Source organism: Chrysochloris asiatica, unplaced genomic scaffold (assembly GCF_000296735.1).
Source record: "Chrysochloris asiatica unplaced genomic scaffold, ChrAsi1.0 scaffold00018, whole genome shotgun sequence".
NCBI classification, from domain to species: domain Eukaryota; kingdom Metazoa; phylum Chordata; class Mammalia; order Afrosoricida; family Chrysochloridae; genus Chrysochloris; species Chrysochloris asiatica.
Genome location: NW_006408536.1, coordinates 28245836 through 28262006, shown reverse-complemented (window position 1 = coordinate 28262006; position 16171 = coordinate 28245836). Strand labels below are relative to the sequence as shown.

The 16171-nt window shown below is 45.6% G+C and overlaps 1 protein-coding gene across 1 annotated transcript in view; it reads left to right on the top strand.

Annotated features, from left to right (window-relative positions):
• Positions 1–3919: 3919 nt before the first annotated feature.
• The window catches only part of TBL1X (transducin (beta)-like 1X-linked), a 56733-nt gene continuing 44481 nt past the window's right edge, over positions 3920–16171 (top strand). The window contains exon 1 of the mRNA XM_006835646.1: positions 3920–4022. Within this exon, the coding sequence (XP_006835709.1) occupies positions 3965–4022 (58 nt within the window). The 5' untranslated portion in view covers positions 3920–3964. The remainder of the gene's footprint in view (positions 4023–16171) is intronic.

Sequence of the window (16171 nt, the reverse complement as noted above, 5' to 3'; positions counted from 1 at the left end):
AGACCCTGGCCACTCCCCTGTGGCCGCCTTTCCGGCTTAGGGGCTCTGCATCCTGCTTATGGGGATTATACCTTAAGTCTCTGCTCAGCTTTTAGTACGTTTTAATGACAGTGGAAACAATTTGTGTCCCCAGTAGGAAACTTGGAAAATACAGAAAGGTACAAATGGGCACCCAGAACCCAGCACTGTGCCACCTCTAAAGAAGGACAGACACTTAACATTATTTAAACTCTGTTAAAAAAAAAAAAAAAAAAAGAAATATTCCCCTAATTCCATTATCAGAAAGTTCATGGAAGATGGCGTAGAAAGATAATGGAATTTTCAGATAATGGAATTTTCCTAAGAACTTTGTGAAGCTGTTCTGTAGAGCTTTCTTCTGAGGTTCCACTGGGTGGATTTGAACCATGAACCTTTCAGTTACCTGCCAAGCACTTGACTGTTTGTACCATCTCAGGGTCTTATACCATTTGACCACAAATAAATAACTGTGAAAATGTTTTCCTTTTTTGGAAAAATTTTCTTACTGTAAATTATACACTATGGACTCCTCCAGCACAAAAGCCAGCAGGCTTAGAGCAGAGCTAAGAAGAGCGACAAGGACTGCTTTCAAAGGTCTGAAAAGGTCTTCTGGTAATTGGTACACTTTGTAAGAGAACGGAAAGGTGCCTGGTGGTTAGGAGCACAGTGTGGATCCCGGGGCTCCCTTCTTCCTCTGTGCACCCGGGGCTCCCTTCCATCATTGTAAAGTTCGGTGTTTGTTATTCAGAAACATGGCTTTTCTCCAGTGGTTGTGGTGGCCGTCCTGTGTGCCATCAAGTTGATTCCAAATCTTGCTGACCCTAAGTGTTACAGTAGAACTGCCCCATAGAGTTATCTGTCATCGTTACAGAACTTTCTCCTGTGGAGCCATTGGGTGGGTTCGAACCATCAACCTTTTAAATAGCAACCATGTGCTTAACCATGGGCTCTTCCCTTCTGCTGCTAAGAGACATCTTCACCTTGTCTGTTGACTTTGTGTGTGTGTGTGTGTGGTAAGTGCCTTCAAGGCAGTTCCGATTCATAGCAACCCTGTATAGGGTTTCCAAGGCTTTAAATCTTCGAGGGAGTAGAAAGCCTCATCTTCCTCCCAAGAAGCAGTTGGTAGGTTCTAATCGCGAACCCTGTGGTTGGCAGCCCAGTGCTTATCATTTGTAGCTACGAGCTCAGGTAAAATGGCCTGAGAACCTACATTCCAATCTGCTCCTCACAATGGGTCTGCAAATAAACTCCCTATCCTGGGCCATTTCCCACCCCAGGCAATGAAACACAGCTGCTGGGACCCCCAGTACAAACTCTCAAAGCTTTTTTGTGATTCTGTCTTTTAAGATGATTAAATAGACACCAAGTTATTGGTGACGTATATTGAATGTCCCATGGACTGCCAGAAGGACAAACAAATCCATCCTGGAAGAAATTTGGCCAGAATCCCCCTGGAGCATTCTGTCAATAGGCCCTGGAGAAGGATATCAAGCTTGCTAAAGCAGAAGGTCCATGATAAAGATAAAGAACCTCAACGAGATGGAGTGACACCGTGGTTACAACTGTGGGATCACTCTCCCTTCCCAGAGTGATCCCAGAGAGTGATTGGTGCGAATTCATTCCCCCAGGGAGATCAGAAGGACAGGAAACTCAGAGACAGCATGTGTTCACAGTTGCCCTCCTTTCCCAGGAAGGTCCAGTGAGATCGTCACCCAAGGGACCATCCTGGTCACCCTCACTGAGCAGTGCAGATATGGGACAGTGTCTCCACTGTGACTCTTCAGTGGAAGGGCAGGTGGTGGAAGGCAGCGGGCATTTCCTTTGCCTGCAGCCAGCCACAGCTCCAGAGACCTCAGAGCAGCTTACTTGAAGGTGCCTTTCGTCACAGCTGGGGCAGGAAAGAAAATAAACACATTTGCACCCGTTAAGCCCCCTTCTTTCCTTCGGCTGGGCACCAAGGAGGAGCTCTCCTGCCTCAAGGTGCCCTCCCTTCTGATCTAGACAGGTCTGGTTGAAATGCTCAGGACACAGGCTGAGGGCTGAGCGCTGAGATCCCCATCCTGGGAGCAGAGTGTTTGAAGGAGCAGAGTTCCAACGCACACCTCCCTCACACGCCTTCTTCTACAACTTGCGTGCCTGAAATCCCAGACTCTGTTACGAGACGAACCCCGTCGCTGGGCTCTGGGGGAGTGTGTGTGCCCAGGCCTGTGTGGTAGTCTCAGCACTAGCTGAAGGAGAGCTAGGATGGATTAGCGGTTTAGTCTGTGCTGGGCCTTGCTCTGAATATTTAAACAAATGCATTCATCCTCACAACCACCCCCTCATGCCAGGCGGATAACTGTCTTGCCACCCCATGCATTTTCTGAGTACAACTGTGCTCCACAGGGTTTCCAGTGGCTCATGGTTTGGAAGTAGATGGCCAAGCCTTTCTTCAGAGGTGCCTGTGGGTGGAGGCTAACCACCAACCTTTTTGTTTATTTTGTTTTGTTCTCTTATCTTTCCATTTTGCAGTTTAGACACACTTAGTTTCATGACAGTGATTAAAATTCCCGGTGACCTTTTTGGTGAACCCTTTGCACAGGGACGCCAGACGTGTTCCTCAGGCCCAGCTGTTGTTTACCATTGAGCTGATTCTGACTCGTGGCCAGCCCACGTGTATCAGAATAGAGCTGTGCTCCAGAGGGTTGGTTTTTGTTTTTTTTTTTTGCTCCAGGTGGTTTTTTATGACTGATTTCAGTCAAGGTAGATCACCCGATTTTTATTCAAGGCACCTGTGGTGGACTCAAGCCTCCACCCTTTTGGTTAGCATTCTCATACTTAGCTGTCTGCACCCCAGGGGCTTCAGACCCAGACGCGGCGTCCACTGTCCTCACTCTCTCCCTTGGGCTGTCCCATTGGGCTGTCGTGGGTTTCTCAGTTCTAGAAGTTGGAAATCGTAGCTGTTGATGCCTTGTCTTCTGTTGGGAATATCTTGGTGTGTGTTTTCACCTCCTCCAGTGGGGTAGGTGTGTAGTTAATCTAATTGTCAAATGTTTATATAACCACATCATTATAAAAATGCAGTGCTAATCAGACATCATTTACCTGCGTGTGTATAACATTATCCTGGGTGTTTCGTTCTTCAATCATCTCAAAAATTGATATATTTAAAATGAATATGTGTGTGTGTATAAATATATGTATACATACAAGGGGGCTTCAGAAAGTTCTGTGGGAAAATTGCATTATCTCTCCATTCCATTTTTCATGGACTTTGTTAAGCCCCTTAGTGTGTGTATGTGTGTATGTGCTCACACACAGTGTTTCCAGACTGTACAGAGAAGAGCTGGTATGCAAAGGAGCACTAACTGAGCCCCTGAATGATGTCTCTTCTTGGGGCTGCTTAGGTCCTATCAGAAATGGCTTCAATCCAGAACTGTCTGCAAGGAAAAGGGGGGATGATGAATCCTGTCTCCGGGACCATGGGTAGGACCCGGGCCATGTGGTTACCTGCTTAGTAGGGGATACAGACATAGCTCTGGTCTCCTTCCTCAGCTTCTCCAGCCAGGGGCACAACTGCCAAGCATCTTAACTTGCCACCTCTGTGGCCATATATTTCAGAATCCCACTGTCCCTGCATAAAATCCACGGCTTCAGGATAGAGCTTACTCTAATGAGGTCTCCTCAAATGCTGCTCCATGTTGTCTTCTCTGGGAAGCATTTTAATCTGTGTGTGTGAGTTTCTGTGTTGACTCTGTAAGCGGTTTATATACTTATACAAAGTAACTCAAATCAGACACTATTTACCTTCATGTGTACTCTTACAGGTAATTGTTTCAAAAATGAATGAAGTAATACATATATGCTCAGCAGTGTATGCAAACTCTGTTCCTGATTTTCCTCTCTCGTTCCTGCAGAGGGTGGCTCCCGCTTCGTAAAGACCTCATCGCCGTGAGGTGAGGCTAAGATGAGCATAACCAGTGATGAGGTGAACTTCTTGGTGTATCGATATCTCCAGGAGTCAGGTAAACGACTGGCTTTTGTCAGCTGTCAATTTCTCTTCTGCATGCAATGTTAGTATAAAAAAAAAAAAAACAGGCTATAGCAAAGGAGAAGCTAAGAACATGCCTGTTTTATTTGCTTGTTTTGGTGTTAAACATGTACACAGAACATAGGCTAATAAAGCAGCTTCAGCATGTTCGGTGCCTTTGATGGTATTCTTCAAGTTCTACAGCCATTCTCATCCTCCTTCTCCAAATTGCTCCTCTCCTGTGAACATAAACTTACTGCCCCTGCGTTCCTCAGTTACCCTTTCCAGCTGCTGTTGTCAATGGGGACCCATAGAGAGAGTTTTTAAGAATGTCTAGAGTCTATAAGTGTTTGAAATTCTGGTCTACATATCCCCCATCATGATTCTTTTATCGAATCTGTGATCAAAACCAGGGCTGCAGACTGGATCTTCCTGGTTCAGTCATGCTAACAAAGTGAAACTGGAATGGACCCGAATTTGTAAAATGTGGGTGTGCCAGAATGATAACCAGGGTGGGAAAAATTGTAGGTCAGTCCCCTGCCCGAAATGAAATCTCTTCGAAAAAGGAAGCATGCATGTTGCATATCAACCTAATCTCTTGATAAGCAGAGTCAGAAACAGCAGTGCCCAGCTCTGAGATGGCAACTGGCCACCCCACTCTGAGTGTATGTTCTATACAGTCTGAGCAATAATTCTCTGTCCCACTCAGGCTACTGAAAGGACTCACTACACCTTTTCTGAGTCTCCCATTCCAGAGCTTCCGCCATAGTTTTTCTCATTCTGATAGACCCACAGTTTTCAAATTCAGTTCTGCCCTGATTGCTTTGTTGATGAAGACTGGGCCAGTTCGAACCAGTTCAAAACTCTGATCAAAATGTTCAGCTGTGGTAGCTGGGTACCATCGCTTCCTCTGGTCTTGTGGTGAAAACAGTGTTGTGAAGAGTATTCAGAGGGAGGAGAGAAGGGTCTGGGACATTCCACGCCAGGTGTGGAATGCCGCAGGTAATTTTCTCCCTCTATGATGTCTTTGTTGAGATGATCAGATTGAAGTTAGCTTCATGATGAAGGTGGAAAACTGGACGCAGCTTGTGTTCTTGGCCTGGGGCAGAGGGAAGGTTTTGGGGTGTTAGACTTGGCACCTGGACGGATGTCTCGCCCACCCCCAGTGATTGAGCTCCCATCCTTTATACAGAGGCCCTAGCAAATTCCCTCAAGTCCAGAGATAATTCTAGTTCTCCAGCACTGTGGATTAGGACCAAGCGGCTTAGGGTAGCAGACAAGCACCTGTGTTCCTTATTCACAGTGTGGACCTTGTGTGAGTCCGCTGCTATTCTTGGGGGACAGGGTCCTCCTTTGACACTGATCAGGACCATTCCAGGAATAAGTCATGTGACAGAACCAAGCCTTGGTTCCCTCAGTGCAGAATATTGGGCTTGTCCCCAACAGTAGACCCTAAATGCAACTTAGTGGGATGCTTTTTTATAATCAAGCACTCGTGCAGTTCGAACTCTCACATGACCCATTATGTTGTGTAAATTTGCCCGCACTGTGCGTCTCCATCACAGTCCCCTTCATTTGCTACACGAGCTGCTTTTCAACCATCGGAAAGACTTTGAGCCTTTACTTCTGCTGAAATACTGCTAAGTGAGAACCCCGCGCACCTGTTCTGACTTACCTACAAATTTGATTTCAAGACACAGGGTCTCGTTCTCAACCTGGAGACTGCTGGTACTTAGGAGACTTGGTTCTTTTTAAAAAGCATTGATTTTTTAAAAAATTTATTGTGTTAAATGTATATAGGTAACAAAACATTATGCATTGCAACAATTGTTACATTTACAGTTCCAGTGACATCAGTCACCTTTGTCATGAGGAAACCATTCCCAGGTTTCCTCATCACCTTTAACAGAAGCTCAGTACCCCTGGAAACCACTGATACACTTGTCTACTCTAGATATTTAAGGGGGATCATACAATATCTGTCTTTTTGTGACTGATTTACTTCACTCAACAGCGTGTTAATCTGTTTTGCTGTGTGGCTGATGAACCTCCCCTTATACACGTGTACTACCTTTTGTCCATCCATCCATCCATCCATCCGCCCTGAGCATTCGCTTCCCTGAAGTTAGGTTCTGACAGATCCTTGGGTTAGTTCTACCATTTGGCTATGCTGCAGAGAACAGTGATGTACGTGTAGGTTTCCATGTGAGCTTCTTCTTTCACTGATGGGCTGACAGCGAAGAATGGGGTTGTGGGGTCTTGTGTTCACTTTTTTGAGGAACCATCAATCTGTTTGTTTTCCACGGAGACTATACCATCTTACAGTTCCAACAGCAATGGGTGAGGGTTCCAATTTCTCCACAGCCTTGCTTTTTTTTTTCTCTAAAGACATAGCCATCTTAGTAGGTGTGGCATGATAAAATAGACAACACTTAATATCTTAATATACACACACAATGGCATTAATGAAGTGAAGTAATGTCCTGTACCCACCCACCTTCAGAGAGAAACAGTTCTGAAGGCAGTGCTTATCTTTCTGATGGTGCTCCCCCTTTCTTTCCTGGCATCCACTCCTATTCCACCCCTACCCACGCCCACGCCCCTGCTTTTATTTTGTTTTTAAGTTTTTACTGTGAATTGAGTGAAAGTTTACAGGGCAGGTCAAAGTATATGATTCAAAAAATCATATACTTTGTATCATTACAATGGTTATAATCCCCTCCATGTACCATCAGTTAACAGTATTTCTCTCTATTGATTGTAGCTCTTCCCCCCCTCCCCCTGCAAACACTCAGGCATATGTATAATTTAAACCACCAAACGGCACAATTGCAGAAGCAAGTCTGCGTCCAAGCCACCAGCTCGCCGTCTCCCCGTGCTTTTTGCGTGACAGAAATGAGTTCCTTTCTCTGGCCTTTTGCCTTGGCTCTTAGGGAAGACAGTAAGACAGTCCCTCCTAAACTCTGAGGAGTTACCTTTGCCCTAATTTCTGTCCCAGATAGTTTGTTGCTTTTGTCGGATTGATTGACAGCTTCTGGGTAAACTGCAAACAATTTTGTTTTGTTTTTCTTGCTTTCCTTTGGATTGGTAGGCATCTTGCAGGGGCTATGTAAATTAGGTGACCATAGCCTACTATGCAAATGAAGTGTATGTTGCCAAGAGGGAATTGATAGGTCCAATTGTGTCCCTGCCCCCACTGGGAGGATCCATGCCTTGAAATTGACAGGGAGTTGTGTTTATGATACAGCTGAGCCCACAGAGGTTTTCAGAATTAGGAAGAAGCAGAAAGAACAGGCAAGAGAAAAAGGAGGAAGGCCGCTCTTGAAAGAGATGGTGTGCAGAGCAAAGGCTGTAGCAGTGAAGGTACCGAAGGCCTGGCAGGGGCCCAGCTGCAGACTTGGTGGTGATACAGGTCAAAGTCCAGCAGAACTTGCCCTTAGCGGGGCCGAGAGGAGCCAAGAGTGCTTCCCTGTCCTGAAACAGGGTGACTTTGCCTCCATGCCTCTTGAGCTTGAGTTGAGCCTGTACAACCATGTCAGTATGAGTGTTGGGTTCTGCCTGGGTACAGCTGGAGATGATCAAACCCAGCAGTTAAGTGTAGCATGCTGTGAGAGGGTTGGCTGATGTTGGAATTGGTGTAAAGGTTGCGGAGGGTGGGGGTTGAGAGGGGACTTTATTTCCCCCTGCAGTTAGACAGTTTGATGCTCTCTCTCCCCACCCCATTCTTCATCACATCCCCCAGTATCGGTTGCGTCACTTAGGAGGTTTTAGCTACAAGTATGATACACTCCTTTACGCAACCGTTATCGTCTCAGATGACAGTGGTCCCCCCCTCCTTGTTTGCAAATGTAGCAAGAGAAATCAAGTCTCATTTTCATTCAGTGTGTAAAGAGGCAACTCCAGCTAGGAACTCCCCCATAAACTTATAATGCCCCTATAAGAGCCTATGGAACTGCCCCCATAGGGTTTTCAAGGCAATAATCTTTACAGAGACAAACTGCCAAATCTTTTCTCCCACAGAGCAGCCAGTGGATTTGAACCACCAACCTTTCAGTTAGCATGATATGGTGTTATTAGGTACCATTTTGTTGACCCTGACTCATAGTGACCACATGCACAACACACTAAATATTCCTTCTAGGACTTTACCTCAGGTCCACATGTTGTTGTTGAGTCCTCTCCAACTCACTTACATGCAGCAGAAGAGAACACTGCCCAGTTCTGCGCCATTGTCTCAAATCATTGTAACGTTGGAGCTCATTGTTGCAGCCACTGTGTAAAAGTCCATCTTATTGAAGGCTTTTCTCTTTTCTGCTGACTCTCCATATTAATCAAGCATGATGTCCTTCTCCAGGATTTGGTCCTTCCTAATAATATGTCCATAGTACGTGAGAAGAAGTTAGCATTCTGGCTTTATTTCTTCTAAGACAAATTTGTTCCTCCTTCTGGCAGCGCTACAATTTAAATGCGTCCATTCCTTGGTTTTCCTTTTTCGTTGTCCAGCTTTCACATGCAATGTGGGCAGTTGAAGAGACCTTTTTAGCAGATATGAAATCATTCCCACAAACTTGAATGTTTTGGGTAATACTGTGCGTAGGACAGAACCACACGGGCTGGAATGAAACGTAGCCTGGAAGGAGCTGCAGGCTAGTCCCTGGGTGGTCTGGATCTGGGGAAAAGAAAGGCGTGGTGGTGGAGGGGGACTTATGTGCAGAGTATTTGATGCTCTGTGGGCTGCCCTCCACTCTTGCCTTGGGGAGGGAGGGAGGGACTGGGAGCTGTGTCCCACAGAGAGGGTGTTGAAGAAGTTACCAGCAAAGAGCAGATGGGCCTCGGTGACACCTGCTCTTGCTGAGGAAGACTGCTCTCGGCATTTCGAGGGAGGAACATGCTGCCAGGCTCTGCAGAGAGGGCTGACCTAATGGCTCTGCGATCGTGTATAAAGCCAGCCCATGTTTTTAGTTGTCTTCATTGTGACGGCCCCTATGGAGCGGGCTCAAGGTCACACTTGGTTCTGGAAAGGAGGAACAATGTGGACGTTTGCGACCAGATTTCCAGTGACAGGTGGTGACATGACTGCTCCTGTGGTCTTAGAAGACCCCCACGACCACGCGCCGGAGACTCCTGCTTCTCATTTTGTGATCCCTTCGTGTTTGAGACATGTTTCTGAGGCTATCCTTGACATGCAGTAATATTCACCCTTTTTGCTGGACGGCTGTTCAAGTTCTCACAGATGGTTTCAGTCGTGTGATCATCACCACAGTTGAGACCTAGAACACTCTCTGTGTACCCAGAAAATTGCCCCTGTACTCCTTATTCCTTATAGTCAGCTCTGCTCCCCACCTCAGCTTGAGGCGACTGCTGGTCTTGTCATCTATCCCTGTCATTTCCACTCAGCGGGGGTTGTGGCTGAGTGGAGCCATGAGCAGGAGCTTTGGAGGCTGGCTTCTTTCATTCCCCAGAATGCATGTGGGAAGTCCCTCGGTGTAACGTACATGGTTAGCACACTCATTGCTATCTGAAAGGTTGGAGATTCAAGTCTACCCAGCGGTACCTCAGAAGAAAGCCCTGGCTATCTAATCCTAAAAGCAGGTATTGAAAACCTTACAGAGTATAGTTCTACTCTTGACACACTGGAGTCACCATGAGTTGCTCAAAGGCAACTGGTTTGATTTATTATTATTATTAATTATTCTTCAGGTTTTTGGTTTGGTAAGTCTATACACAAGTTAGGTTTGCCTTGATAATTTCCCCAGAAATTGTTCAGTGACATTAATTGAATTGATCACAATGTGTTCACATTCTGTTTCATTGTGTTCTGTTTGTTCCTTTTCCGGTACTCTAGTTTCCCTGCCTCCTCATGTTATTTTGAACACTGTTGTCCTTTTAGTGTCATATTAATGGTTTGTAAGTAGGGTACCATGGCCTGGGTCAGGCGCACCTTAGTCCTCAAGCTGACATCTCTGCTCTTCAGTACTTTAAAAAGTTCCTGTGCAGCAGATTTGCCCAATGCAATACGTCGTCTGATCTCTTGACCGCTGCTTCCACAAGGGTTGACAGTTGATCCAAGAAGAATGAAGTCCTTGACAACTTCAATCTTGAGGACTAAGGTGTGCCTGACCCAAGCCATGGTATTTTCAATAACCTCATATGCATGCGAAAGCTGGACAGTGAATAAGGAAGATCGTAGAAGAATTGATGCCTTTGAGTTGTGGTGTTGAAGGAGAATACTGAAAGTGCCATGGACTGCCAAAAGAACCAATGGATCTGTTTTGGAAGAGGTGCAGCCAGAGTGTTCCTTGGAGGCCAGGATGGCTAAGCTTCATCTCTCATACTTTGGACATATTGTCAGGAGAGAACAGTTACTGGAGAAAGATGTCATGCTGGGTAAGGTGGAGGGTCAGAGAAAAAGAGGAAGACCCCTAACGAGATGGATCAGCCAGGTGACATCATTGATGGCGTCAAGTGTGGCAGCAGTAGTGAGGTTGGCCCAGGATCGGACATTGTTTCGTTCTGCTGTGTATGGGGTCACTGTGAGTCAGTTCCGACTCAATGGCACCTGACAACAACAACAAGTAGGGTACCGGTCTGAAGGGCAGTATCCTTTCTTTTGTATGTCACTCTGCCACTTTACTAAAATGGTGCTCTCAAGAGGCAGGTTTGGATCTACATTGAAAGAATATCTCAGGGTGATAAGCGTTTGTTAATCTGCTTTTCCAGTTTGTTCGGCTGTTTGCGCCCTATTTCTCTTCCATTGTATCTGGGACCAAGTACTGCGACTCCCAGTCAGATCAGTCAGTGAGAGTAGCCGGGCACCGTCTAGTTCAGGTCTCAGGGCAGGTGAGGTTGTGGCTAATGGAGACTAACTTGTTTCTTCTCCGCACACTTTTTGTTATCCTCTCACTGTTTTGCATCTGGCAAGTTGAGACCCCGCAGTTGTCTCCTAGGTGGCCGATCACAAGCTTTTAAGACCACAGACACTGCTGACTTCACTAGGATCTGCAGATAATGACTCTTGTGAACTATGTTATGCCAACTGACTGAGTTGTCCCATGAGACTATCTATGCTTGTAAGCCTTCAAACCCAGCAAGCCAGTGTTGGTAAGTGTTGGGTGATGTCTGAGGAGTAGCCGTATTTGGTCCTTCAGTGAATACATATACCCACATCCACATGTGTGTGTTTAATGTCCAGGACAGTTATGCTCCATCCTACAGGGTCATTATGAATTGGAATCGAATCAGTAGCCATGAGTTTTTTAAATAGCTCCTTCTAACCATTCTCAGGACAAGCACTGGACTGTGAACCATTCAAGCCCACCAGCTGCTCCACAGGAGAAAGATGAGGCTCGGATTGAAAAGATTTTTAAAACCTCAGAAACCCTACACAGGGTCGCTACAAGTTTGAACAGATTCACATAATAACATCCATTCTCACTTAGGTACATATATGTACCCACCTGTATTACAATTTGCCTATGTTGTTGTTATTGTTTGGCTGGTGGGTTTGAACTGCCAACCTCGCGGTTAGTCCAGGGCTTACCTTACAGTACCACATACCCATCCATAGGTACTCAAACACTCATAGTTACTTAGGTTGTGCTGTGGTTACTACACCCACAATCGATGCTACTTTTCCCGTCATCAAAAGTTGTAAGACTCTAACATACAAAGTTCTTGCTTTTTCCTCCTCGTGTAAAAGAGGGATCGTGCCCTATAGGTCCTTATACTCGACTTACTTCACTTGGTACTATGCCCTCTGGACCACTGGTTTGCTTTTCAGGTTTTTATGCATACTTGTGTTCCTCCCATGTTGTTACATGCGTCATTTGTCTTTATTGCTCAGTTGCATTTTTAAATATATTTGTGCTTCTGGTGAAGGTTTGCATAGCAGTTTAGGCTCGCATTCAGTAATTTCTACACAAATTGTTCTGTGACCTTAGTTACATTCTTCACAATGCATAAAGCATTCTCACTATTTTCAATCTGGTTGTTCCATTTTTCTGAATCTAGTCTCCCCGCCCCCTTACCTTCTCATGTTTAAAGTTGTTGTTGGCCATTTTGTCTTATAGATGACTTTTTAAAGGAGCACAGTGTTCACAGTGGCATTCTTTGTTCTGTCAGCTACTCTATTATATAACTGCAAGGTACCATTTAAAGACATGCTGTGTTTGTTTGTCCATCCAGTTGAGGAGCGCTTAGGTTGTCTGTAGTTTTTGATGGTTACACATAAAGGTATCTGAAATATTTACACGCAGGTATTTTGTGTGAACGATGGTTTGCGCTGCTCTGTGGTAAGTACCAAGGAGTGGGCTGGCAGGCTGTGTGGTAAGAGTGGGTTTGACTTTGTAAGAAGCGGCCACTTTCTCTTCAGTCTAACTCAGGAGCCAAACACTTAATAAACCTCTGTGGTTTTGTAGATTGGTTCGAGTTGTAAAGCTAATTTGTCCCTGCAGCGCAAGGCATACTGAAAAGCAAGAAAAAGGACGTTAGCTCGGCATGTTTGTCTGCAGGATACGGAGGCGGTTTGGCAGCACCTCTTGAGGTTGAAAACTAGCTTTGGGAACCTGTGTGGGGTCACAGTCTCCCTGCCGTGAAGCGGGGTCGGAGTGGTGTAGTGAGCATCGTGGTTCTCTAAGGTTCTCCTTCCTGCCTGGAAGAAGAGGGCTCTGGACGCCTGGGAAACATCTTTTTTGTGCCCACCATTGTAACTTAATAAAACCACCGGAAGCCCAGCAAATGCGTTGGCCATCTTTTGCTCTGTGAGTTGGAGTTCAGCACCCTACCAGAGCAAGCCCCGTGCCGGTGATGGAGCTGGTAACTGTGCCTTAGAACAAGAAACAGAAATACAACTTGTCTTCTGTTTTGCCTGGGAGCAGGTATTTCACCAAGTTCCATGTCCTTGGTAGCTCTAATTCCAGTATCCTAATTTTAAACATTTAAAACAATGAAAGGAGCTTATTATCATCAAGTTGGGTGCCGATTCACAGCGACAGCGGAACACCACCAGCTCCTACATCATCTTGACAATTGCTGTTACATTAAGCCCACTGCTTCTGCCACCATGTCAGTCCCATGTCATGAGGGTCTTCCTTGTTTTTGCAGACCGCTTCACCAAGCATGATGTCCTTTTACAAGGATTGATAGAATTCGTTTCTCATCCATGCTGCCTCTCGGGGTAGTTGAGCATGTTCTTTCCTACTTGTGATGACTCGGGAGCCTGCAGTGAGAGTGGAAATGCGTTCTGTGTGGGCACTGGTGTTCCGATTTGCTGTGATGCATCACAGACAGGCCAATGTGTTCTACATGATTTTCATGGGTGTCCACACAGTCGCCATCTGTGGGCCCTTGGGAGTTGGGCATTGAGTCTGAACGTTTGTCTGCACGAGTGATGGGCTCAGTTTTACTTAAGAGTGAGGATCTTGCTGTGTGTGGTTCTATACACACCCTCCTAACTCTAGGTAGCATTACAAATGCTTTCTTTCATTTGGAATGTGTAGAGAGGCCCTGGGTGGCACAACCTCTTAAGCGTTCAGCTGCTAACCTAAGAGCTGGTGGTTTGAACCCAAGCAGAGATGACTTGGAAGACAAGCCTGGTGATCTGCATCTGAAAGGCCACAGCTTTGAAAACCTAGTGGAACACGTTTGTACTCTGCTCATAGGAAATCACCGTGACTCTGAGCCACTAACTACAGCAGCATACGCCTTTTAGGGAGTCCCGCTCAGCTGCTCACAGAAAGATTGTGAAGGTTGGAATTCATCTATGATCCCTCAGAAGAAAGCCCTGGTGATTTTATTTTTATTTTTTTAAATGTTCATCACAGAATTATAGGTAAGAAGAGTGTGGAAACTTTATCCTCAAAGAAAGAGAGAGAAGCACCTTAGACCCAGAAGAAGACAATGATTCCAGTTTAGGGACTTTTATAAAACTGTCAGCTGTGTACAGTTTCACTTCTAAAACAACATCTGGCCTTTTTAAAAGTAACAGAAAAGAGCGCTGTTTTATTCCTCACAACTATGTATTGGGAATACCCGCTACGGAGTACAACTCTGGCATAAGCAGCAACAGTCCAGGCGGGCCCGCAGGAACTGTGCACAGTGAAACAACTAAAAAAAACTCATGCCGTATGATTGCATTTTCAGAACATTCTGGAGATGGTGAATAATAGATTGGTGGCTGCCAGGGATTGGGGATGGGCTGTGGGGGGGTCTGTTTACTATGAAGAAGTCGAGGGAGAGGTTCTCTGTAGGGATGGAACGGTTCTGCATCTGGCCTATTGCCTTCTAGTCAGTTTCTACATATGGCGACTTTGTCCATTACAGACTAGATTTGGGCTCCGTAGGGTTTTCTTGGCTGTTATTCGCACAGAAGCGAGTTGCCAGACCTTTCTTCCGCAGCACCGTTAGGTGGGTTCAATTCACCGACCTTTAGGTTAGTGGGTGGTCCAGTGCAAACAGCTTTCACTGTTCAGAGATGTAACTAGAACGTGGAGGTGGTTAAACAAATCTACATATAGGATAAAATTGCACAGCCTAGCCACACAAGGGTCCTGGTGGCCCAGTGAGTGGTCAGACACTCGGCTGCTAGCCATACTGTCAGTGGTTGGAGCCCACCGGGCATTCTGTAGGAGAAGGGTTAAAGATGCCAGCCTTAAAAAGCCTGTGGGCCGTTCTGCATTGTCCTCCAGGGTTGCTGTGACACAGAACAGTTCATCAGCAACATGTAGACACACACACACATTAAATGTAGATGGAAATAGAATGTGGTTTACATTCTAGCAATTGCTAATATGCCTATGCTTGGCTCCCAGTTACCTTCATCCAGTGCAGCTCTGCGCTTGGAATGAGCCCTAATCATTTCCAAATGCAAAATTTAAGAAAAATGTAACCAAAATAATAATTTGAGACTTGCATTGTGTGGGAACCTTTGTGTATGATAGAGAGAGGGTGACCAACATTACAGAAGCGCAGGCATTTTAATCAAATTGTGCAGGTCGTTTGTTACCCATTTTGTGAACTGAGGGTTCAGTTGGGGGTGTTTTCTGTGTAATGGATTTGAGCAGCAGCCACCCCCATTTAGAATCGCATGGCTGCACACACTTTCTGGGGCCTTTGGAAACAAGAATAATGAAAAGCCAGCTGAAGATGAAAAGCTATTGTCACGTGCATATAGCTGGAGGTTTTGCATCCTCAAGAATTCAGCCAACGCAAGTGGTCCTTGCCTGCTGTCTCTCCTCACCCCATCTCCTCAGGAGTTGTCATGATCAGAATGTCTGCATTTGATTGGTGTGTGAGTTTTCTGTTGTTAGGTGCTGTGGAATTGGATCTGACTTATAGCAACACTTTCTTTGTACAACCAACATGTACCACATCCTGTGCCATCCTAACAATCATTGCTGTGTTTAAACCCATTGCAGCAGCCGTGGTGTCAGTTCATCTTGTGGAAGGTCTACCTCTCTTTGGCTGACCCTCTATATTACAAACATGATGTCCTTCTCCAGGGACTGGTTTCCCCTGACAGTCTGTCAAAAGGACGTGAGATGAAGTTTCGCCGTCCTCACTTCGAAGGAGCATTCTGGGTGTACTTCTGCCAAAGTAGATTTCTTTGTTCTTCTGTTGGTCCGTGGTATGTTTAGTATCCTTCACCAATACCATGATTCCAAGATTCCAAGACATCAATTCTGCTTTGGTCTTCCTTATTGTTGGCAGTCTTTTGCACGTGTATGAGTGATTGAAAATACCACGGCTTGGGTCAGGCATGCCTTAGTCCTCAGCAAAGCTTTTTTGCTGTTTTGCACCAGGTATACCTGATGCAGTACATTTCTTGACTGCTGTTTCCATGTGTGTTCATTGTGGATCAAAGTAAAACAAAATTCTTAACGACTAAAGTATGGTCTCCGTTTATCATAATGTTGTTTATTGGTTCATTATTGAGAATTTTTTCTTTATGTTGGATTTTCTAGGGTAGCCATAACAAAATGCCAACATTTACTTTCATCCCTGGCCTCCACCCACTGGTCACTCTCTGTGGTGGGGGCCATCCTGTGTACTGTAGGGTGTGGGGCAGCATCCCTAGTCTCCACCCACTGGTCACTCTCTGTGGTGGGGGCCATCCTGTGTACTGTAGGGTGTGGAGCAGCATCCCTA